Consider the following 26,206-nt stretch of genomic DNA (forward strand, 5'->3'; position numbering starts at 1 on the left):
GCTGTGATAAATATATATATCGATTGGCCGCTTAATGGTCTTGAACCCATATAAGACTCTTTTATTACCAGATTTTGCTAAAATTTTGGCGAGTTTCGTCCAGATGGCAGAATACTGCCATGGGGTCAGAATTTTTCACCGGGTTTTAACGAAATGTTGTTTATATATACCCGAGTAGGTGGATATCCAAAGTTCGGCCAGGCCGAACTTAATGCCTTTTTACTTGTTTAGCTTTTTTTGCCGGAGCGAAAGCGTAATTTTTAGAATCCGCAGCGGTTTCCAATTTCAAAATACGCTCCATTCCGACAAAATAAAAAGCTTTAAAAAAATTTAGTTTTTTGTTTTACGAACTAAATTTTGGTCGAATCTTGTATACCCTCCACCATGGATAGCATTTGTCAAGTTGTCATTCCGTTTGTAACACTTCGAAATATTGGGGCGAAATATGGTGCTAAAACCCTTTGAATACTAAAAAAATTAGCAAATGCGAAAACAAAGAAAATTTTTAAAAATCTGTGTGAGCTAAAACTTTTTGGGGGGGTTGTTCTCCCGTGATCAGTGTGGTCCAAATCGGTGTTTTGTCTTAGGATGCTCTCATTTCAACCGATATCCCGATTTGACATCTTGAGCCCCTGGAAGCCGCAATGGTTATTTGGTTTCGACCGACCGAACTTGGCAAGCTTTTACGTGTTTTTTTTTTTTTTTAATTTATTTAGGAATTGCTTCCGACATATGCTTAAGAAGTAAAAGCGGATGATCGGTTCATATGGTAAAAATATAAAAGGTATAGAGACCGATTCAGATCAAACTGAGTATGGATGTTCGATGTCAAAGGAGATACCATAATCCAAGATTTCAGCCAAATCGGATAAGAATATATGTACGTTATTCCGTCTCAGATCATTATTTCGATGTGTTACAAGCGGAATGAGAAAATTAGTGTACCCTCATCCTATAGTGGAGGGTATGAAAACAAAATGTTTCACTGTAACTAAGGCTGCGGCTTCAAATTCACAAATGTCAATAAACAGCTTATTTGGAAATGCAAGAAGGCCTGTGCCTCGTAACGACCAATTAGAATGTCAGTGGTCTAGGGATGATTTCCTCCTTGCATTTTCACTGTGCCATAGTCGAAGCATTCGGTCAAACGCTAGGATGAAATTGATATTTGTCATTCTGTGTTTGTTTTATTGTTTCGAAGCTTGTTTACCGAATCGTACCCAGCCACGCTATGTATCGTGCCACGGTGGAAATTATTCCATTCAGTTTTACTGATTTCAGCTCTGCCGGCCAAATTTAGTAGCTGATGGGTGGCCGAGTGGTTTTAGGTTCGACAGGTAAAAATGGGACATAGAAAAGCAGAGACGTGAAAAACATGGACAAATGTGGAGGAAACCTTCGTATGGCATTTGCTTGGTTTGTTTTACCGTTACTCCCGTTTGCTGCCAACCAATAAATATTTTCTTATTTGGCCTAGTCATATAACAACACACATACATACAGATTCATCCTCCTCTAGTTCCCAGCAAACCAAATGTCGGATGTCAGACAAATCTGAAATTACTCTGAAGTCTTACGACAAGATCTTGTCGCTTTCCAAATTCTGTTTGACTTTTTGGGGGAATTTTTTTTCCGATAGTTGAGAGCAAATTCTGAACGATTTCTGGACTACTTGTCTGAAGTACTTTTTGTTCCGACATTTCTAAAAATAATTATCAAAGATTTCTGAACTGCGTGTCGGTTGTTTTCTCTTTTTTTTACCCACCACCGAAAGATGGGGGTATATTTATTTTGTCATTCCGTTTGCAACATATCGAAATTTCTATTTCCTACCCTATAAAGTATATATTGTATATTCTTGATCAGCGTAAAAATCTAAGACGATCTAGACATGTCCGTCCGTCTGTCTGTTGAAATCACGCTACAGTCTTCAAAAATAGAGATATTGGGCTGAAAGTTTGCACAGATTCTTTTTTTTGTCCATGAGCAGGTTAAGTTCGAAGATGGGCTATATATAGACCGATCCGCCCATTTAGGGTCTTAGGCCAATAAAAGCCACATTTATTATCTGATTTTGCTGAAATTTAGGACAGTGAGTTAAGTTAAGCCCCTTGACATACTTCTGTATTATGGCATAGATCGGTCCAGATTTGGCTATAGCTGCCATACCGATCTTTCGGTTTTAGGTTTTTGGGCCATAAAAAGCGCATTTGTTGTCCGATGTCGCCGCAATTTGGGACATTAAGTTGTGTTAGGCCCTTCGATATTTTTCTTCAATATCACTTAGATCGGTCCAAATTTGGATATAGCTGCCATATAGACCGATCTCTCGATTTTTTGTTTTGTGCCCATAAAAGGCGCATTTATTGTCCGATGTTGCCTCCTCCCTCCACATATTTTAGCAATTTGGTGTAGATCGATCAAGATTTGCATATAGCTGTCATATAGACCGATATCTCGATTTAAAGTCTTGGCCCCAAAAAAGCGCATTTATAATCCGATTTAACTGAAATTTTACACATTGACTTATGTAGGCTTTTCGACATCCATGTTGTATATGGTTCAGATCGGTTTATTTTGTTATACACAAAATGACTTGTACTTATTAGTATTTGGTCCAAATCGGATCATATTTCGATATAACTGCTATGGGACATAAGGTATGCAATTTTCACAGGATTTTGATGACAGGTGGGTTAGATATATATCCAAGGTGGTGGGTATCCAAAGTTTGGCCCGGTCGAACTTAACGCCTTTTTACTTGTTGTGCTTACGTTTGTTTTTCTAATGATGTGCAATATTTGTTGGACCGTTCGAAATTTTCCGATAGGAAGGAATTATGAATGATGTTCGGGCACCATTCCACAGGAATTTGTTTGTTTTGTGTTTGCTTATATCGGAGAACAGACTGTATATTTGTTGTACCGCTGGAAATTCACGCAAATTATGAACAATTTAGTTGTTTTTGTATTTGTTATGTTCCTTTTATGTCCTTTTTATACCAAAACGTGGACCCATGTAAAAAATACTTAAAATATGCGCAGGACGGGATTATCTAACTTATTAATATCGAAATATAGATTTTTGGAGAACATGTTTAAAATTTGAATTTTTCATTTCATTTTCGCAATTTTCAATAGAAAGAAAACCTCTAGAAGCTTCAATAATGAGGGATAAATGATTTTGTTAAAACTACTACTAAACTAACTAAATTTTGCCATGAACATTCCATTAAGGAACAGGGTATGGGGATACTTCTCTCATATCAATGGGTGAAGTCCGATTAATATTTAAGCTCAATGACAAGGGGCCTCCTATTAGTAGGGGGATAACCACCGCTGAAACGTTTTCTGATGTTTGCGCCGGCATTTTGAACCCAGGCGCTCGGACATGCTGAGCTCTGCACAACGATGACAACGATTGTTAAAACCACTAATACCAATAATACAATAATGTATTAATATTTTTTTATATCCAGAGACAATATTTCAATTCATTTTTGGGTAAATAAAAATATCAATGAAATTATTTTAAAAGACAAAATTTCATTATGTTAGGTTAAGTTGAAAAGAGGGTGCGGATATTAATCCGCCACTATGAACAGCCACCTTAGCCAGTAATCGGCTTGTTGTGCGCTCTAAATACTAAAAAGTAACCACGAAAAAGAAAACCTAAGTAATGAGTTCCGTGCTACTTACAAAATCATTGTTTTCCATACTACGCCCCTAAGTTAGTTCACGTCTAGTAATGTGTCTCCACCTACGTGCCGGTGTCTGTTAGCCGTCCCCACATGTCCAACAAGTGCTATCACTTGCTGCACCGATTTTGCCTAAGTGAGCTCGTAGTACTATGTGTCCCGTTACGATACCGAAAGCCATACTGACTTCCTTCTTACTTCCTTTTAGTAATAGCGTCGCCTTCTCACGTTCCGAATATCTCCATGGCATTTTCGCCGTCTTACCGACCGTTTCGCTGTTCCACAGTGCACTGTGGTCGCTACCATTGGCCAAAATTGAAAAAATTAAAGTCTTATATTTGGTACCAAATATGTATTCATTAACTCCTTAGAGGTTAAGCATATCAAAAGTATACATGTGATTAATGCATTCTAACGGTACTCTTAAAGAATAGCACCAAAAGAGAGAGTGAGTTCAGTGCAAAAGTGAAGTATAAACAACATCAAACTTATTCTCGTATTGACAAAGGTATTAACTTTAGTTTTACGTAATTTTGTGTATGTTAAACTGTTGTGTAGGTTATTTAAAGTTAGTGTTTTATTTGCATGCTTGTAATGTTATCTCGCCAGTATAATTGAGCTTCGAATAAGTTTCTAGTTATGTTCCCCTTGAACTCCCCGTATTTTACACCAAGTCTCAAGATGGTCTCAAGATGCATGTAATATTTCAGCTGCAACTGTTTGCAACCTGCGAAGTTATGACTTAAAAGACTAAAGCTACCTTTATCCCTTTTTGTAAATTTTCGATTGTGCCTAAACCAGGCACGCGCAGCCGCGCTTTCCTTCACTCTCTTATATCTTTTATTTACTCCTATATTGTAATCGTCCGTAAATAACTTTTGTTTTGGGGTGTTTTTTAAGGCGGAACACTTAAGAAGTTAAATCCGCAGATTGGTTATATGGGAGACATATCAATTTAAAGGCCGTTTTAGATCATGCAAGTTTGCTCATGAACATTCCACTAAGGAACTGGGCCAAGCTTCTCAAATATCACTGAGTGCTGTCCGATTCAAATTTCAAGCTCAATGAAAAGGGACCTCCTTTTTATAGACGAGACCGAACGGCGTGCCGCAGTGCGACACCTCTTTGGGGAGAAGATTAAACACGGCATAGTACCTTACAAATGTCGCCAGCATTAGGAGGGGATAACCACCGCTGACATTTTTTTTCTGATGTTCTCGCCCAGGCGTTCAGCGTCATAGGCGGACATGCTAACCTCTGCGCGATGGTGGCCTCCTTTTATTGTAGATCATACTTTCCATATATTTGAGAGATATAACATAACAAAACACTGTGTCCAAAAATTCCGGCAAATTGTATACAAATTGCGCCTTCTAGAGACCCAAAAGGTTAAATCGGGAGATCGATTTATATGGTAGCTATATCTAAATTCTGTCCGATATGAAGCATCTTCAACTCAGATATTGTCACTCACCGTTCCGAATAATATAATTTGGAACGGTAAGTGCTTTTTTTTGATTTTTTTGGTCTAGGCACGATTTGTTTGTTAATGATAGAAGCGAGATGTATAGTTGACACATTCTCACTTCTTTACACATAACATGTGTGTTAATCGGTCAAATTAAGTTCTATATTTTTTGTGCGTAATCCGATCACGTATGTTGACTCCACAAACCTGTAGAGGCCGCAATTCTTATCAGATTTGACTGAGGTGTTTTGTTTTGACTTTCAACAACTGTGCCAAGAATGGTTAAATTGGTTCATCTCCTGATATAGTTGCCATATAAACCTATATTCAGATTTGACTTCTTGAGCCTCTAGAGGGCACAATTATAATCCTATTTGTGTTTGTTTTACAAAATCAATCTCATCCTATTTATAATGTCAGCTTCAAATTCAAATTTCTTCACTTATAGACAAATTAATTAAAAATACTTTTCCGTTCAAGCGTCAATCGTCACAAGGCCAAATTTTGGTGAAAAAATCGTCAAAATGGCACAAAATCGTTACGTCTGCCAGCCCTGTAAGCAGTTTACTTTATAAACGCATGAAGTGACATTAATACCATTTCGTCAACCTCTTTTATCATCCCTGCTCCATATATTTTTTTGTTACGACTTCGGTCAGTCTTTGCATGTATTTGCCGACTCTGGTTTGGTTTGCTGGGTTGGTAGAGAATGTGACATTGAGGAAAAGTTTGAGGCATTCGTGGTAGGGTCTTATTGTAGCAATGAGATATCAAGTACAACGGTGATGTCAAGAATAAAGGGATTAAGATCAAGTGTAAGGCTTTCCAAACGGTTGGTTAAAAATCGTATCGTTTCATGCAAAAAATAGTCAGACGAAAGCGAAGTGCATATGGTTTTCACCGAGTACACACAACAAAACAGAGATACATATTCCAATAATGTGCAAGTGAAGTCGGACAACATCAGTTCAATAAAGTCCCGGAATGCTCTTCAACCGAAATTTTTCGTAACAAACACATGGTGACAAAAAACTATACACACATTTGGCCATCTGCCTCACTTTATCGCTGATAATACACGCATTTATCAAAATTAAGCCTCATTATTTACAAATAAATTTCGTTACGCGGTGCAAAAAATTTTCAAACCTTAGTTTTCTTCCGAAAATTTCGCTTTGGACATGACATCCATTGTTTCAGTGTACTGTTGGACATATGGAGGAGGAGAAAATCTTAAACCCGACCAAAGGCCGTCAAATTTGCCCCACTTTAGATTGGAAAGGGGATGGGCTATTTCCTACAGTTGGACATATGGAGGAATAGATAATCTGAAACCCGGCCGAAAGCCCGGCTAATTTGTCCATATTGAGAAGGCAAAGAGAGCTTTGCTTAAAATTATCTTGGCTATTTCCTTCAAACTACAAATTATGCCTCAATTGAAAGCTTAGAGGAGTGGCTATTGTAATCTGAAGCAATTTATGATATTTAATATAGGAAGATTTTATATAAATTGCTTGACGTTCCACTTACTATGCTAAAATTCGATTACAACTTGCATTCCCGCATCGATATGATAAGCTTTGCAAAATATTATGCGAAGAAAATTTTTCATTTTGAAAACTTGAGATTGAAAAACATTTCCCGATTTTCCGGGAAAAGAAAAGAAATTAATACCAACCTTATTTCTTATAAAATATCACGAAATATTCGTAATTATAGATTCCAACACAATAGGATAACATTAAAACATGAGCTTTAACATAGCCCCACAAAAAAAATAGTCTAAAGGCGTTAAATCGCACTATCTGGGCGGCCAATTGATCGGTCCCGAACGTAAAAATAAAATGTTCAACGAACTCGCCTCTCAATGTGTCCATTGTAACGCGTGCTGTGTGGCACCGTCTTCTTGAAACCACACGTCATGCAAGTCAAGCTCTTGCATTTTGGGGAAAACAATTTTGGATATTATCTCACGATAGCGCTCGCCATTCACAGTAACGTTACGATTCGCATCATTTTTGAAGAAGTACGATCCAATGATGCCACCAGCCCATAAACCGCACCAAACTGTGAGTTTTTCTAGATGCATTGGTAGCTCTTGCAAACTTCTGGCAGATCTTTACACCAAAATCGTACCCATTGAGGCAAAAATGATATTCGTCGCTGAACACGCGATGAACTTTCTTTACAGAGCACGCATTTTGATAATAAAATTCAATAATTTGCTGTTCGTTGTTTGTTTGTAAAACGTTTCATGGTTACCTTATAGACCAAACTAAAAATGTTTGACAGTGAAAAAAACACGAAACGTGCGTGGGTTGCTTAAATCAGTGCGGCAAAATTGGAATGCAATAGAATATCAACAAACAAAAGATAATAGCTAAAAATTCACCCTTCACAATTCGTTTATATATAATTTCATATTCTGGTTTTTTCTATTTTGCACTCCTCAAACTCACACTATAAATTTATTTTTATTTATCAAATTTAATAACAATTTTAATTCGTGCAATAACAAAAACTTGTTAAACATACGCCCTTTGCACCAATCATATGTCATATGTCATGGAAAAAAGAATATCCATAGAATTTCAATGTCAAAAATTGTCAAATTGTCACTTTGTTCAAAATATTTGTATTAATCAATTTAGTTAAATTCAAGTCAACATTTTTTTGTATAGTGATGAAGAGGCTTCCCAAAGCGGTGACACCGATAATCGAGCGTGGGTGCTGAAAGGGCTAACTGAACTCACTGCTCGAAATTTCAGAAAAATTCAGTTCCACATTCAATTGAAAGTAAATGTTTTTGAAATTCAACATCGCGCCTAACGTACGATAAGGAAGGTCCTGATAAATACTATTCGGAACTACTGAAGGCTTTCCTGCATCTCATTGGTCGAAATTTGAAGCAGTGGATTATATTATAAAAGCATTATTTATTTCAGAACACAATGGTCTGTGGTCATTTCTGTATTTATTGCTCTACCCGTTCAGCTTCTTTAACTTTTTTTCTCATGCTCAGGATACGTCAATTGATAGATTTGCAGAGTACCCACATGAGTCGTACACCCAAATGTCATCATTATTGGTGAGAGAATAACATTTTTAAGACGTTCTTGGCGGCAATTGAACCTTTGTGTTTGCGTGATAAGCGGTTATGGTGACTAACAGCCTCAATTTAATCACAGCCTAAAAGAATAAAACTCATGCTAATGCATGGTCTTCTCAACGATCAATCAATCACGCTGGTGTTTTTTGGAATAATGTTTGACTCGAATATTTCCAGCATTTTATTCCCGCGATACCTTACTGTTGCCAACTGTATCCAGGAGTCGAGTAATCGGGATACAATTACCCGCCAACTGCCAACGAGGCGATGGCATTCAATGCCCTTTTCTGTTTGCTCGCTTTCGACGATAAGTTGGAAGTTATTGCTTGCAAAGAAATAAATCACAGCGAAAATATTTTGGCTGATGGTAAATGGTGGTAACCAAACAGCCCCCAGGAAGCGGGCGCCTGAGTGGTATTTAAATGTTGCCGTGCATAAATTCCAAACCGCAATCTTCGGAGCAGCCAACCCCCAATGTAACAGAGGTGAAATTTGGAAAGAAATGCCATGAAAGTAGGGAACATGCCAGCCACAATTTTTGGCCCTTGTTAATGTTGCCACTCACTCCAGCGCCGTCATTCATTCGTCCCTTGGTTCCTTGAACTATGGGGTCCCTCCCTTAACACGTCATTCGCTTTATGGCATTGGCCTTCAATTATTTTCGGCATTATGCCTGACAAGAAGGCAAACAAGGAATCGCAACGATTTTATGGACTTCAGACGATAAAGACATTCCCAAATGGCAATAGCATACTTACCTATACTTGGTCATATGATAGCTTTCGTTTTTGGCAATGTACGTTTCACACTAAGGATGCTCTGAACTGGCAAAAGGGCAAGGCGTACCTTAGCTGTTATGTGCAAACAGAAATGTATGAACGTTTAGGCGAAAAGGTGGAACGTTCGGGACTAAAGACCGGCGACATTTTTTTGAACAAAAGCATGATAAAATTTTAATAAACGTATTGTGTTATCATTGAAATTTCTGTTGTGTTTCAAAAAGTAATCGTGAAAAAATATATTTAATTTCAACGCGAAAAGCGAACATAGTACCAGCCTTTGAAAGGGAAATACTAAAACAATACAAGATATGAATTTGTTGGTAGATCGTGGATTTGCTTTTTAACGAATATGTATACATGTTTGTTTTTTAACAACAAAATTGGTATGTTGTTTGTTGGAAAAATCTTCCTTGAGTACCAACAACTAAAACAAAAACATGGAGTTTCACAGGTGAAAAACTAACATAGATCCCGTACCTGCCATAACTCAAAAACAAATATGTTGTATATCATTAAAATTTCAAAACGTTCTCAGTCAAGTATCAATAGACACACTTCAACAACTAAAATCATTAATTCAATTACATACCAAAATTGTTGAGCATCAACTCTTTTGTTGTTGGAGGTGACCACGGTCAAAGCGGTCCCGCAACGACGCAAGGTAATTTAAAAGAAGGCATACAAGCAAGCAGAGGATTCTCTTTTTGCAATATTAATCATCGGCGTGTGCACATCTTTTCTGTGTTAGACTTATCTATATGAAATAAAGACTCATTGTATCAGTCTATATTTCGCTTTTGCTTCACTTTATTATTAGCCCACTCTATTCTCATTATCGTCCTCAATGGCTGGTACTATGTTTGTTTTTCACCATTGACAACCCATTTGACCGTGATTACTTTTTTGAAAAACTACACAAACAACAATGATAAAATTAAAATTTGACCATAAGTAATGGGGGAATGTCCTTCTGATTGAAATCAGCAAGTTGTTCTGCTTTAAAACCTATTATCTAACAAAAGTAATCGACGAAAATATAGCGAAAAGCAAATATAGTACCAGCCTTAAGGTGTTATCAACAATTCATACCCTAGTGAATTGGTTGTGAATGTAAAGAATTACAGGTCAACGGTAGTATTGACCAGGCCAGAACAGACGCAGACGCTTTTTAAGCAGAGACAGACAAATAACAAAACACGTATGTATACACATACGTATATATATACCTGCATACAACCTGCATGGCTTTTTCGATGCTTCGCTGTTTTGTGTATCACGGACTTGTTTATTTAAGGATCTATTGCACGGCATGTAGTTGTCTTATGACATGTCAAATTTAACACTTCTTGAGTTGTACAAGTCTTGTGGTACCAACGAAACTAACATATGAAAATCACTTTTTCAATTTTCTTACGAAAATAACGTTCAGGTGTGATAGCAAAAATGATGAATCGTATGTAAATTGACAATTTTGACAAACACTTGTGATTACATGTGAATACAAAAAGTGACATGCCGTGTAATAGCGCCTTTAGATATTCTTGTACATTTTCTTGTGTCTTTGTTGGATGTTTCGTTGATGAATGGTTCCATTAGACAGCAATCAATGTAAATCAATGTAACGGTGTGAATGAAAACCCGGGTTTGAGTTTCCTTTAGGAAATTTCTTTTAACTTGTGCTAAGAATCAGATGATTCCTTGTGAAAAAAAAAATTTTAAGGTTTCGTTGATGAATATTTCCATTAGACAGAAATCAATATAAATCAATGTAACGGTGTGAATGAAACCCGGGTTTGAGTCCCCTTTAGGAAATGTCTTTCAAGTTGTGCTAAGAATCAGATGATCCCTTGTGAAAAAATCTTATATATGTACAAAGATATACATAAATGTTTCAACACCAGGGCTGCCACATAGGAATGTTTTACATCGAAGATGGTTTCATTCTGATAATTTGTTGCCCAAATTTTGGCCTTTATTTATTTACAGCGAAAAATTTGTTTTTTTTTTAACAACTTCAATAAAATTCTCTTCTGAGTTAAAATTCAATCAACATCTTTTAATAACAATCGAAGAATACAATAAAATAAGGTCTGAAGAGAAAATTAGAATAAATTTTGTCTTAAGCGTTTTGTTACCCTAGCTTTCGAAAAATTTGTATTGAAACATATTAAATGGGGGGAAAATTCATTGAAGTTTTGTCTTTGGTATTTTTTTTTCTTATTTTAAATATGTCATTGATGTTTTGTATCAAGAGAAATTTCATTGAAGTTTTTTCTTTAGAGAAAATTCCATTAGAATTAGGTCTTTAAAGGTAATTTCCAATAAACTAATAATCAAAATTTTATTTAATATTTTAGAAATTCTTTAGAAATTTTTTATTGAAATTTTGCTTTAAAAGAATTTTTTTAATGTTATTTTGTCTTTTTGTTTAGAGATAATAACAATTTCCTCTTAGTACAACATTTCCTTAAAATAGGCTGGAGTTTGATTTTAGAGAAAGTTTCATTGAAATTTTAATATTAAATATTGATATATTTATAGTCTCTAATTGATAACAATCTTAAACAAGATATGGCAATCCCGGTTATGAAACATTCGTCCTCTGCCAATCGGAAATGTCAATGTATTGCCCAAATTTTATACGATATGTGAACAATTTACAAAATATTTTCTGAAAAAAAAAGCGACGATTTCTTTTATCTTAGTTTTGGCGATTTTTCAATAAAAAAGACCTAGCGTCACTGCAATTGGGTTGAGCTGAAACTATTCATCCTCCACAAATTTACCTACATTGGTTAATTGTTATTGAGTGAACTAATTGTAATTAAAAAGGTTAAAAACAAGCAAAAGCGTGCTAAGTTCGGCCGGGCCGAATCTTGGGAACCAACCACCATGTTGAAGGGCATAATTTTATTCCACATACCAAACTTCTGTCAAACCAACAAAAATTAAAGCTTCTAAAGGGTGATTTTTTGGAGGTTAGGATTTTCATGCATTAGTATTTGACAGATCACGTGGGATTTCAGACATGGTGTCAAAGAGAAAGATGCTCAGTATGCTTTGACATTTCATCATGAATAGACTTACTAACGAGCAACGCTTGCAAATCATTGAATTTTATTACCAAAATCAGTGTTCGGTTCGAAATGTGTTCATTCACCGTAACGTTGCGTCCAACAGCATCTTTGAAAAAATACGGTCCAATGATTCCACCAGCGTACAAACCACACCAAACAGTGCATTTTTCGGGATGCATGGGCAGTTCTTGAACGGCTTCTGGTTGCTCTTCACTCCAAATGCGGCAATTTTGCTTATTTACGTAGCCATTCAACCAGAAATGAGCCTCATCGCTGAACAAAATTTGTCAAAATTTGAACACATTTCGAACCGAACACTGATTTTGGTAATAAAATTCAATGATTTGCAAGCGTTGCTCGTTAGTAAGTCTATTCATGATGAAATGTCAAAGCATACTGAGCATCTTTCTCTTTGACACCATGTCTGAAATCCCACGTGATCTGTCAAATACTAATGCATGAAAATCCTAACCTCAAAAAAATCACCCTTTAGAAACCGAACAAAGATAATCGAGAGGCCGGTTTATATTAAGCAATATCAGGTTATAGACTAATTTGGCACAGTTATTGGAAGTCTTAACAGAACACCGCATGCAAATTTAAGCCAAATCCGACAAAAATTGCGGCTTGTAACGACTCAAGAAGTCAAATCGGGAGATCGGTTTATATGGGAGCTATATCTAAATCTGAACCGATATGGCCCATTTGCAATCCCCAACGACTTTTATCAATATTAAGTTTCAGTGCGAAATTTCAAGCGGCTAGCTTTACGCGTTCGACCTCTATCGTGATTTCGACAGACGGACCGACTTGGTTATATCGACTCAGAACGTTTAGACGATCAAGAATGTATATACTTTATATGGTCTAAGACGAATATTTCGAGGTGTTACAAACGGAATGACTAGATTAGTATACCCCCACCCTATGGTGGTGGGTATAAAAACAATAGTAGTAGACAACCGTTTCACTTAAAGTGTGGAACAGTTTACCTCTAAATTTAAAAAGTTATAATTAACAAGTTAAAGCGTGCTAAGTTCGGCCGGGCCGAATCTTATATACGCTCCACCATGGATCGCATTTGTCGAGTTCTTTTTCCGGCATCTCTTCTTAGGCAAAAAAGGATATAAGAAAAGATTTGCTCTGCTATTAGACCGATATCAAGATATGGTCCGGTTTGGACCACAATTAAATTATATATTGGAGACCTGTGCAAAATGTCAGCCAATTCGAATAAGAATTGCGCCCTTTGGGGGCTCAAAAAGTAAAAAAGAGAGATCAATTTATATGGGAGCTGTATCGGGCAATAGAACGATTCAGACCATAATAAACACGCATGTTGACAGTCATGAGAGGATCTGTCGTACAAAATTTCAGGCAAATCGTATAATCATTTTGACCTCTAGAGGCTCAAGAAGTCAAGATCCCAGATCGGTTTATATGACAGCTATATCAGGTTATGAACCGAGTTAAACCTTATTTGACACAGTAGTTGAAAGTAAGAATGAAATACGTCATGCACAATTTCAGCCAAATCGGATAGTAATTGCGCCCTCTAGAAGCTCAAGAAGTCAAGTCCCCAGATCTGTTTATATGACAGCTATATCAGGTTATGAACCGATTTGAACCATATTTGGCACAGTTGTTGGATATCATAACAAAACATGTCATGCAAAATTTCATTCCAATGGGATAAGAATTGCGCACTCTAGAGGCTCAAGAAGTCAAGACTCAAGATCGGTTTATATGGCAGATATATCAAAACATGGACCGATATGGCCCATTTACAATTCCAAGCGACCTACACTAAAAAGAAGTATTTGTGCAAAATTTCAAGCGGCTAGCTTTACTTCTTCGGAAGTTAGCGTGCTTTCCGTCTGTCTGTCGAAAGCACGCTAACGGACGGACGGACGGACATGGCTAGATCGACATAAAATGTCGCGACGATCAAGAATATATATACTTTATAGGGTCTCAGACGAATATTTCGAGTAGTTGCAAACAGAATGACTAAATTAGTATACCCCCCATCCTATGGTGGAGGGTATAACAAGTAAAAGCGTGCTAAGTCCGGCCGGGCCGAATCTTATATATTCTCCACGCTAGATCGCATTTGTCAAGTTCTTTGTCCGATTTTACTTTATATGGGCAAAAAGAATTGCTATGCTATTGGACCTATACCCACTTATGAACCGATTACGGCCATACTTGGTTTGGCTGTTGGAGACCAAAGTGGAATTCAGTGTGCAAAATTTCAGTCAACCCGGGTAATAATTGCGCCCCTGTAAAGGATCAAGAAGTATAATCGGGAGATCGGTTTATATGGGAGCAACGTCAGCTTATGAACCGATTTAGATCATACTTGACACAGTTGTTTTAAGTCACTTCATGCTAAAATTCAGTAATAATTGCGAAGAACTGCGCCATTTAGGTATGTTCATAGGAGAAGTCATTGTGCAAAATTTTGGCAGAATTGAAGACTCAAGAAGTATACTCGGGAGATCGGTTTATATGGGAGCTTTATTGGGTTTTTTTTCCGATTCGGACCATACTTAGCACATCTTGGAATGTCATAGAAAACGTCATCGTATAAGAATACGTCAGCTTATGAACCGATTTAGATCATACTTGGCACAGTTGTTTTAAGTCACTTCATGCTAAAATTCAGTAATAATTGCGAAGAACTGCGCCATTTAGGGCCTCAATAATTGCAATTGGGAGATCGGTTTATATACTCGTAGGAGCTATATAAGGTCTCAGACCGTACTTGACAGGTATGTTCATAGGAGAAGTCATTGTGCAAAATTTTGGCAGAATTGAAGACTCAAGAAGTATACTCGGGAGATCGGTTTATATGGGAGCTTTATTGGTTTTTTTTCGATTCGGACCATACTTAGCACATCTTGGAATGTCATAGAAAACGTTATCGGATAAGAATTCGTCAGCTTATGAACCGATTTAGATCATACTTGGCACAGTTGTTTTAAGTCACTTCATGCTAAAATTCAGTAATAATTGCGAAGAACTGCGCCATTTAGGGCCTCAATAATTGCAATTGGGAGATCGGTTTATATACTCGTAGGAGCTATATAAGGTCTCAGACCGTACTTGACAGGTATGTTCATAGGGGAAGTCATTGTGCAAAATTTTGGCAGAATTGAAGACTCAAGAAGTATACTCGGGAGATCGGTTTATATGGGAGCTTTATTGGGTTTTTTCCGATTCGGACCATACTTAGCACATCTTGAAATGTCATAGAAAACGTCATCGGATAAGAATTGCGTTCTCTGGAGGCTCAAGAAGTATAATCGGTGTTATAAACAAATAAGATCCCTATACCGTCTGCAGGGGGTGGAATGGAGGATAGATAGAGATTAAACAGTGCCGGAGATAACATCACCCCATCTTGGGGAACTCCCTATTTCACTCTACGCGATTCGATTTCTTATCGTGTATGTCCCAAAATTACCTTCGATTCGCCAACAGGTCTAATCTAGTAGGAAATTATTTCACAATTTCATTCATAAGAACACACATGAGGGTATCATAAAATTTCAACTCCTAAATGTTTGAAAGATATACAATAATTGGGTTGAAAGTCAAATAAAACTGCAAAACAACCGGAAATCTTCTGTTATTTTTATTTACTCAAAGCACTGACAGTTTGGCATGAAAAAGATTAATACCAAATGATCAACTTTTACCACTCTACACCCTCTCTCTGTTTGTGTTGAGGTTTCCAATCGGTTGATCCAAATGTTCGAACCCAAGAGATGGCTCTGAAGTTAATGTTAGCGCCACTTTTCGGTTTTCCTTCCGATATCAGAAAATTACAAACAAAACCTGTTAAAATTTCAAGAAAATTGGTTTAGCCGTTTTTGACTTACTTATACGCTAGAAACAAAATGCCAAACAAATACTTTGACTTTTTAAACTAATTGATATATACATATATGTATATATGTGGCATCCTGGTGAGAACAACCGAAAAATATTTTCTATTGTGGTTATCCCCTCCGAATGCTGACAACATTTTTAAGTAGCAGTCCTATTTGAATAAAAATGACAGCCATGTAAAACTTCGCACTGCGGAACGCCTTTCGGATTCAGCTACAAGAAGAGGGTTTTTTCATTGAGATTTAACTTGAATCGGACTGCACTGCCTAGTGAGACTTATAAACTAATATTTAAGTGGGTGCTGAAAGTCGACACGTAGGTTCACATTCAATATGTAAGAGGTCAAATTAAAAGATCGGTTTACCTTATACAAGGGTATAAACCGATTCTGTTTGGGAGTGTGTGTCTTTGCCATATATAAACATATATTGGGAAAAAATCAATGTTCTCATGTAATAGATGGGATGAGAGTCAAATCAGGATAATGCAAGCTACATATATGTATACAGTCCGTTTTTGAGCATATTAAACATGGGTTCAACTGTGTGTTTTTATTATATGTACTCATGCAGAGCATCAATCACAAAAAACACATAATCACTTCGGATAAATTAGGGTTTCAGCTACGGTTTTGAGTATACCGTAAGCTGTGACGTATGAGATGGCATGTTCATGTTCATTCTCATTTAAAGAGGGCTCCAGCTTGTGTAGCATACAATTACATACAACAGCAACGCCGCATACAATTACATACAACAGCAACGCCGCATACAATCTTTTTGTACGCTCGTCCCCAGGTGCATTCATAGTGAGATGGCATGTTCATGTTCATTCTCATTTAAAGAGGGCTCCAGCTTGTGTAGCATACAATTACATACAACAGCAACGCCGCATACAATCTTTTTGTACGCTCGTCCCCAGGTGCATTCATAGTGAAATGTTGGAAGTGCTCATGGTGTGAATAGGTAACCTACTCGCATGAATCTAAACAACGAGTATATAATGACGTATGTAAGAAAAGAAAATGCGATTTACGCCTCTTGGCCAAATGCCAAGCAGATAAAAGGAAGAGCAAGCGAATCGAAGAAGGTATCTTAAGAGCGCATCACATTAAAGGAAAAAATAAAGTAATTCCGTTAGAAGTGCCGTAAACCAGGACAATAAATGCTCTTCTTATTTCTTTTGATATATTCGAAAGCAGCACAAATGGCTAACTTATGTTTTTGCCAACAACCAAGCGAGAGACACAAGTAGCGGTAAACAACCACGTTCGTAACCAGTGCTACCTAATGTGGTAAACTTAGAAAAAAGTTACCCTATGGCAGTGTTGGAATTGCTGACTTCAAAATAGTAAAAGCACAAAAAATTAACTTTGCTTGAATTTTATTTATTTGTTTATTACGCAATTATAAGCCCCAAGTGGCGGATTAACAATCACAATATAAATTAATAAATACATTATTTAATTCTAATATTAATAATAAACCCTATCATGGTTTAGCAAAAATAAAGAAAATATTATTTCCCAGCATCGGGATACTACTAAAAAACGCCATACGGATTGGGCATATTAAAGTGTAAAGCAGTTCATTATTAGTGACATTTGTTGTTCACTAATAATGAACTGCTTGAGTAATTTTTTCATACTAATTTTATTGTAAAACATTTTCTATAAGTACAGCAAATGAAAATCTTAAACTAGTCTAGAACGAGATACCAACGCGGTGTTATCTCGTTCGTCCTTATCTTCTAATTTTATGACTAACCTAAATGCACTTACGCACACATATGGTTGCCACACGCACAAGCATTTAGGGTAATATTCTATTGCGATCCTAAGTAAACATATACCGCTGCGTTTTATTAGGGTCTACTTAGGAAAGAAGATCATGAAACACAAAGACACACAAGGCACTGATAACAGAGACCTACCTAAGACAACCGTATGTACTTAACATACACTATGTCCTGTGGATAATGGCCAAAGTGCCCTTCATGTACGTTCTAGGGACATAATTATTATCCGCGGAATATCAACGACTGTGATATTCCATGTTCAAAGCATTTGCTTGAACACAGTAAAGCATTCAAAAAGTCAAGCAATTTAAACACTGTCCCATGGTCCCCAATAAGATTTAAACTTATATAGCGCTAAAGACATTTTTATTCGATTTTTGTTTATGTTGTTGTTGAAAATAGAAAAATCATTTGAACTTCTGGTTAGTTTAGCGATAAATTGATCAAATTAGTTTTTCGTCGTTCTGCACATGTGTTAAAAATTTTAATATTTTTGAAATTTTTACTTCAAGTTAATTAAATAAAACACACACAGATTTTGCAAAATCTGGTTTTCCATTTGGGTCAATTTTAACTAAGCCACAAGTAATAATTCGTCATTTCCAACATGTGACAAACAATCGCGTAAGAAAATTTTAAGTCATTTGAAGTTCGTTGTTGGAACAAAATGTTTTACATTTTTACTCTAAATAAATCTAAACAAACGTAATGCAAAATCTGCGCTTAAAAAAACATAAAATTACTAAGTTTCAATTATAACTTTATTGGTATATTGACATTCAAATATACGATGCTTAAAATGTAGTTTGCCCTTAAAGCTGGAGTTACAAACCACACGAAGTACATATGGGTGCTTAAGCGCACTCATGCGTTCTTTGGGCTAAGTTACATACCAAGCGTCTTTTGCTGCGCACGAACTTCTAAAAACCAATGATGTGGTTTAATATGATTTTAATAAAAGACTTTTTCTAATTTACGGACTGAAAAACGATCATAACAGTAAGCATATTCAAATCATATCTTTTGCGCCCCGAAATGCGTTTAAAGTTGAGAGTTGGTTAACTTGTTTTGTCAGGTGCGTGCGTGCGTTTGTTGTGTAGCTCACACAAAACAAACTAACCTATTTAAATTTTTTTCTGACATGCTCGTGTAAGCACAAGCGCTGCGCGAGGTATGTAACTCCACCTTTAATTCTCATTGGATTTAGACAAATACTGCAATTTGTAGATAAAGGTGGGTATTAAGTTCGTTCACCTGTGGAATTTTTTACAAAACGTTATTTCACAAATTGTAGAAGTTCTGTGAAGTCTACTGTCCTTTACAGTGCTCGTTTTTACAAGCAAATTTCATGAGATATATTTGGTAACAATTGTTATTTATTGAAAAGACAATGAAGGAAAATGCGAAAAAAAATCATTTTTTATCATGTTGGCTCAATTTGCAATAAATGTCATATTTCTACGCAATGAAAACGTTTCCATAGATTTTTTTCACAATTTTTTTTTTTGTTATTTTTTTTATTATTGTATATTTTCAGTTTAATACTAATCGACAAAATAGTTGTATATTCAATTTTATTACTAATAGAAAATCATTTAGGGAAGGCATCATTATACTTTCAGTATATTATTCTAAAAAAAATTTAAAGACATTTAAATAAAATCAAATAAAATTACTGCAAATACTTCGTATTGTTAGTTTTGCTTATTGGACCAACTGAATGAACTGAGAAATAGTGAAACCTATTATTTTCAAATTCTTCCAATTCTGTTCTTGGAAAGAAAAAATTGTTTAAATGGAAAGAAAGTCTTCACTCACGGAACTTAACCCAAAACGTTATTTACATATATCCTGTTTACTCTTTTTACTCAAAAGTGATTAAAATTTTTTCCAACTATTTACTTGTAGTTTCACTGAAGACAATTATATCTGTTCACTTCCGCGCTCAAAACTCAAAAAAATGTTATTGGGATCAAACTGTTTTTATTTAGATCCAAGAGTATTTGCTACTAAAAATAGCAAACAGGTTAGCTAAAACAGTTTAGTCAGCTGATAATGGGAAAGTAGACTGAAGAATGTTGAGTAGAAACTTTCTATCTAAATAAAACTTTACCTGGCAGAAAGCGGCGGGGCACGTTCATTTCAGGGAGTAAAAATCTTCTACAAATTCTAACTAACAATGTAAGAATTGATTGTCTTTGACCTAGAGAAGGAAGAGACAAAATAGAAGTCCCAGTAATATTTTGAGGCGAGAATTTCATTTTCACCTTCATTTTGTAAGATACCGTTTCATCGTCTGACGTTGATGAAAGAGACCGAGTTGATCACAGACAAATTCATATTTATATATAAAGGTGGGTATTTAGTTCCTGTTCTTTTCATCTCATTGGTTTCTTTATCAATAAAATTTTGCAATCTAAAAAACGAAATGGTTTCATTTGAAATAGTTAATTGAAAATGTGAATGAATCTGGGTGATTCGGTCTTTCAAGAAAATGTCAATAACCCATTAAAAACGAATGGGTAGAGAAAATCCAAGAATGAAGCTGTCTTAGAAAAATTCCAGCTCGAGCTACAAAAGAGCTTTCCTAACGAAATTTGGATTGGCGTGAAGTGGACGACTAAAACATGTTAAAAACAGTTTTTCCCGTTATATAAAATCAAGTTTTAGTGGAAATTGGCTTGTCGAAAGTCGGCAATTTGTTACATTCAAAAATACAGATAAAGCAAGAACAAATAAATCTTAACAATAGTGCATCATAACATATATGTTGGAGTGTCAAAAAAAATTAAATTTCCAAAACGTCTCAACTAGTGTGAGCGTTTGAGATGTTTTTCAAACATAAACAAAAAGAGTCATTGTATACATAGCATTAGGAAGTAAAACTATTTTTTTATTTTTTCAAAAAAAGTTAAAACCAGTAATGAAAGGCTAAAGTCGGGTGGAGCCGACTATATAATAACCTACACCTTTCCAACAATTATAAACTCGGGCTATATCTAAATATGAGAGCTATATCTAAATATGAACCGACTTTTTTCGAACAGATCGTTTGAAAACTGTTGTTACTATGGCCATATAAATACAAATCCGCCGACAAATATATGGGGGAGCTATATTCAAATCCCAACCGATTTTGATGAAATCTTGCAGATATGTTAAAATCAGTAACAAAACAATCCGGCCAAATTGTGTTTATTACGGTCTTAAAAGTGTTAGTTTGGCGAAATATGCATAGGAGCTATATCCAAATCTGAGCCAATTTATTGAAATTTTGATAAATAACAAAACAATGCGTGCCAAATTTTATGCAGATCGGTCGAAAGTTGTTGTTAACACGGCTATATAAGTACAAATCAGGCGAAACATATACATCTGAAACGATTTTTATGAAACTTGCAGATCATGTAATTTAAATTTTGTACAGATCGCTTGAAAATTGTAGTTACTACGGCCATTAAGTGCAAATCGGGCGTAATATGTATATGGGAGCTATATCTAAATCTGAGTCGATTTTGATAACATCTTGCAGATATATTACGATCAGTCAGGAAACGATCCTTGCCAAATTTTGTGCAGGTCGGTTGACAATTGTAGTTACTACGGCCATTAAGTGCAAATCGGGCGAAATATGTATATGGGAGCTTAGATATAGCTATATATAGATATATCTGAAACGACTTTTTCCAAAATTAATAGCGTTTGTCCTGGGGCCAAAAAGTGACATGTGCAAAATTTCGTGACGATTGAGCAACAAATACGACCTGTACATGGACTCACATACGGACATGGCTAAATCGAATTAGAAAGTGATTCTGAGTCGATTGGTATTCTTATCAATGGGTCTAGCTACCTTCTTAGCATTGCAAACGAAGGCACAAATTTACAATACCCTGTACCACAGTGGTGATGTAGGGTATAAAAATTAAAAAAAAAAAAATACTACGTCAATATAAATGCTCCAAATTATGAATATATGAAAATCCATTCCAATTGGACAAGGGAGCGTAATGGGTTAAAATTTTGACTTTATTTTTTGAAAATTGTCTATAGAAAAAATCTAGGAAATGTTTTCGTTTGGAAATGTTTTCGGTTTTTTCTTTTAGAAAAAAAATTCAAGGATGCCCAAGTCTGAACAACATTTTGCCTTTAGGCATTATTTCATTGAAATTTTGACTTTAGAAAAAAATGTCTTTCAAGTTTTATCGTTACATAGAAAACATTTCATTTTGTGATTTCTCATTTTGTTTTTGTTTCTATTTGGGATAGAAACGCATAATAAAATAACTTTAAAAATGCTTTAGCAAAATGTAATGTGGGATTGAGCAGGCACAAAAAATTCAATCCCTTGGCAGCCGGTTGTACGTACCGGATTGACCCAATGAACTCCTTCATCGACAAGGGCTGCCGCCTCAGTGTGGAACACACTGCTACAACAACAAAAAATTTTATTGAGATTTTGGGTTTATAAAACAATTTTGATTTATGTTTAGCAAAAGTTTGTCCTTAGAACATTTTTCACTGAAATATAGTCTTTAAAAAAAAAATAATAAAATGTGGTCTTTAGAAAAATTTTTATTTAAATTATATCTTTAGGAAATTTTGTAATGAAATTTTGTCTTTAAAAGTATAATTTCGAGGGGGATCCGGCCCGGGTGAAGAGAATGTTAAGCTGAATTTTTAAAATTTTGTCTTTAAGAAAAAACGAATAGAGCGCCTTCTAGTCAGCGTGTATACTCATATGCATTGTACTTTTTTTACATGTATCTTCGATGGAATTAGACCTCACTTTAATCGAAAGAATTGCATGTTTATTCCAAAATGCATCTTTCATATGGAATTTTCGTACGCATCACACGATGTGTAAAAACACAGAACACTGACGAATACATATCGCGTGATAGAAGCTTTAGTAAAGAAATATATATTTTCTTGGGGGTGCTAAGCCTACGCCCCAGAGGCCTTTCTACGCTTATGGTTATTATGTTAATATCCTCCTTTGTTGTAATCCTGTCATTGAGACTCTTTTGTTTGTTTTTTATATTGCAGTGCTCATATCCCAAAAGAGATTGTGGGAACACATCGTTGAAGAGACAATAAACAGCCCGCAAAGAAATACTCCAAACTGAAGCGTCAACGTCGTCACAGTCACCTTGCATCTCTCAAAGAAGAGGAAGAAGTGGACCCACGGCATCAAGAAGGAACTCAGGACAAAGAGTATCTGAAAATAACACGAACGAAATACCAACAGAATGGATGAGGAACACGACGACGAAAGAATATGAAATTAAATGGGGCTTTAAAGCCCCGCCACGGAGCCTCCATTCAAGGAAGCTCCCCTGGTGCTGGACAATTGCGAAAAAATGGCGATAAACGATATCCCCAAGATACGTGTACTTATGCCCTCAATGGTTGTTTGCCACCGTGCCAGTTTGAGCGTCCGCAACAGCGAGACCAGCACCTCAGTGCATGCCAAGTGAGCAGCAACACATGCATCACTACTGACAACAGCAGCAACAGCGATAACTACATTTGGTACGCACATCCACAATTAAGAGAACATCAAGTCGAGCAACACTGTGGACGGCAGGAACACCAAACGTTTCCACAGCTAGAAAGGGACGAGACTACTCACAACAATTGCCAAGGTGCATGGCCTTCAAAAAGCGAAGAGGAGGGCATTCTGTTCATGGATATTACCAACACCAACACAAGCCAGAAGTGGATCAAATCAGTACGAACAAGCATCGATAGTATCAGCCACGGGAGTGGTCAGCTCACGACTGCGTCAGCCAAGGCAGTAAGCGAAGAACCCATGAGAGGAAAGGAAAGCTACAGCAAATATACCGCCAATACACTGAAACAACAGCAACAACTTTACATCACAACACGTCAGAAAACAAAGACCAATAACAACAAAAAACCAAGAGGTCTCGGAGCACAGCTACCACCCCGAGGAAGCAACTTAGATCCTCCCAGAAGTGCGAATCGAAACACAAACGCCACCAATACCCATAGAAGGCCTCGTTCGCGTGGCTGGAAGGAGGTCAACAACAAGTTGTTGCTGGTGACGACAATTTATGAAGTGAACTTCTGGTGTGCACTGCCGTCTCTGTCAGCCCCAATTTTCCGATTATTTAAATCTTTCTGGTCGTTTATTTTCTCCTTGACATCTGTTATGATTTCTATCGGAAGTGAGGTTGAAGGAGGTGGCAGTGGTGGCAGCAGCCCAAGGGACACGGACTGTAGTTTCAGTCGTGGCAAAAACGGAGAGCGCAGCTGCCTGCTTGTCGCCCAATACAATTGCTTAGCGAACATCATGCGTGCCTCACAATCATTTGTGGCCTCATTGGATCGCATTTGTTTTAAAAATGCGTCTAACTCAAGCTCAACGCCAGCCACCAGAAGTAACACCAACACACCAGCTGTCACCACCGCCACCAGCACCAGCTCTATTGCCGTATGTCTACTGGTTTATGGTGCAGTGGCAACGATGTTGCATCCGCAGCCGGTGTTGGCAGATGAGGGCGATAATTTCTTTTCGCCCAACGGCATAGTCATTGGGGAAACAACCACAGAATTTGGTGAGTATGTAAGCATGCCATAACAAAAAAATGGCGGCACTACTACCGCGATCCCAAATCACATCATACATATCCAAAATTTTTATTGACATCGATGCAATTTGTCTTTGCCATTTAATTTTTAACAATATTACAGTCAGCCACAAAACACACCCAACTGTCGTTTTTCAGGATGCATTACTAACAAAACAGCACGAATTTCCATCGTTGCTCGTTTGTTAATTTCTCCATCATGAAATGTCATAGTGTACTGAGCACTTTTCACTCTCAAAGATGAAGTTTGGACAAAACTCATAAAAAATCGCCCTTTACACATTTGACAAGCTGGCGAATTCGCTACCCGACTAAAAAACTTGATGTGATCAGACCCAATTATGTTTGCCATCAGATATAATTTAATCAAATAATTTCTAATTGATTAAATTAAATACAATTACGGAATTTTCACAATTCGTTCGCATTAGGCGCAGCCTGAAAGTGGCACTTGCCTGATGAAAAACTTAACATTTATTTGGCATATATTGTAGTCATTTTTTGTGCCGTTTGCAAAGCATGGAAATATTGGTTTTCGTTCCTATACATAAGTATGTGTGTTTGCTAACTAAACCTAAGCAGCAACTGGGTTGTTTTATTTACCAATCTAGCGAATTCGCTAGCGTTTAGATAAATAAAACGCTCTTCCCGCTTAATGCCTTAAAGTTCACCGTTGCACAGTGGCGCAATGTAAGTGTTTTCGTGGCAAAAATTATATATTTCGAACGAATTAACTGAATGATTTAAACGGCATATGAAAGATTAGCTCGTCAATTTGTGGAAAAATGCTAAATAAGTGAATTAAAAAAAATATTTTTGTAAATTTCATATTTTCCCCCTTTTATTGTTTTAAAATTACGAACTTAAAAAAAAAAAAACAAAAATTTTTTTTAATGTTTTTCAACTTTTTGTTAAATTTTCATTAGAATTCGTGTATTAATCTATGTCGAAAAGACTAATAATTTCTCTCTCTCCAATTGGCAACGACTGATAGTCAAATACATCTTTGCCATTTGCCAATATTTTATGGACTGTTTGGGTCAATTTCTTCTGTGGATATTTTTTCGCTAACAGTGTTGCACTTTTTGATGAATATTCTCCATATTTTTTGAGGATTGATACTTTCCTTGCAGTTTAAGACATTTAAAATAGTTTCTAACCTTTTCACGATTTGATTGTCAATTCCAGTGTCTCCAGTTACTGGGTCATCATTTTCAAAAAATCTCCTAGAAGTGTTTCCATAGTTTGCGTTTCCGCATCCGTGCATGGGATAGTCTACTTTTAGTCCAAGTGGTTTAAAAATAATCATGCTGTATTTGCTTCTTTCTAATATTTTCCTTATCCTTAGTTGATGTATTCTCATCGAAGTTTTCTTCGTTTAGTGGTAGGGTATACGCCAATTTGAGCAAGAACTCCATGCACAGTATCCTCGCATGTAAAGTTGGCATTCCATATTCGTAGTTCTCCTTGTTTGTAGAATAGTTCAAATTACCGAAGTTCTTCTGACTCTTTTTACAAATTGGACATGACAATGTTGAGGTTGTTCCTGTCAGTTCAATATATTCCCTTCTCCAATGTTCAACACTGTGGGCTTAATCTTGCTTATTTGTTATTCAATATCCTTCACTTATGAGTTTTCCAGATTCCTTTGCAATTTGAAACATAATTGGTCGGCAATAATGCACTGATGAAGGACGTGGATTTTTCCAGGGAAGGGAAACGTCAGATACTAGCAGCAAAGGAACACCAGATGCCATATACA

The 26,206-nt window shown here is 36.4% G+C and overlaps 1 protein-coding gene across 11 annotated transcripts in view; it reads left to right on the top strand.

The window, feature by feature from the left end:
• The window catches only part of LOC106087333 (uncharacterized), a 133,299-nt gene that overhangs the window by 70,970 nt on the left and 36,123 nt on the right, over positions 1-26,206 (top strand). For all 11 annotated transcript variants that reach the window (XM_059362627.1, XM_059362629.1, XM_013252350.2 and 8 more), the window contains one exon: positions 22,877-24,411. In XM_059362627.1, the coding sequence (XP_059218610.1) occupies positions 23,109-24,411 (1,303 nt within the window). In that variant the 5' untranslated portion in view covers positions 22,877-23,108. The remainder of the gene's footprint in view (positions 1-22,876; positions 24,412-26,206) is intronic.

This window comes from Stomoxys calcitrans, chromosome 2 (genome assembly GCF_963082655.1).
Source record: "Stomoxys calcitrans chromosome 2, idStoCalc2.1, whole genome shotgun sequence".
Lineage (NCBI taxonomy): Eukaryota > Metazoa > Arthropoda > Insecta > Diptera > Muscidae > Stomoxys > Stomoxys calcitrans.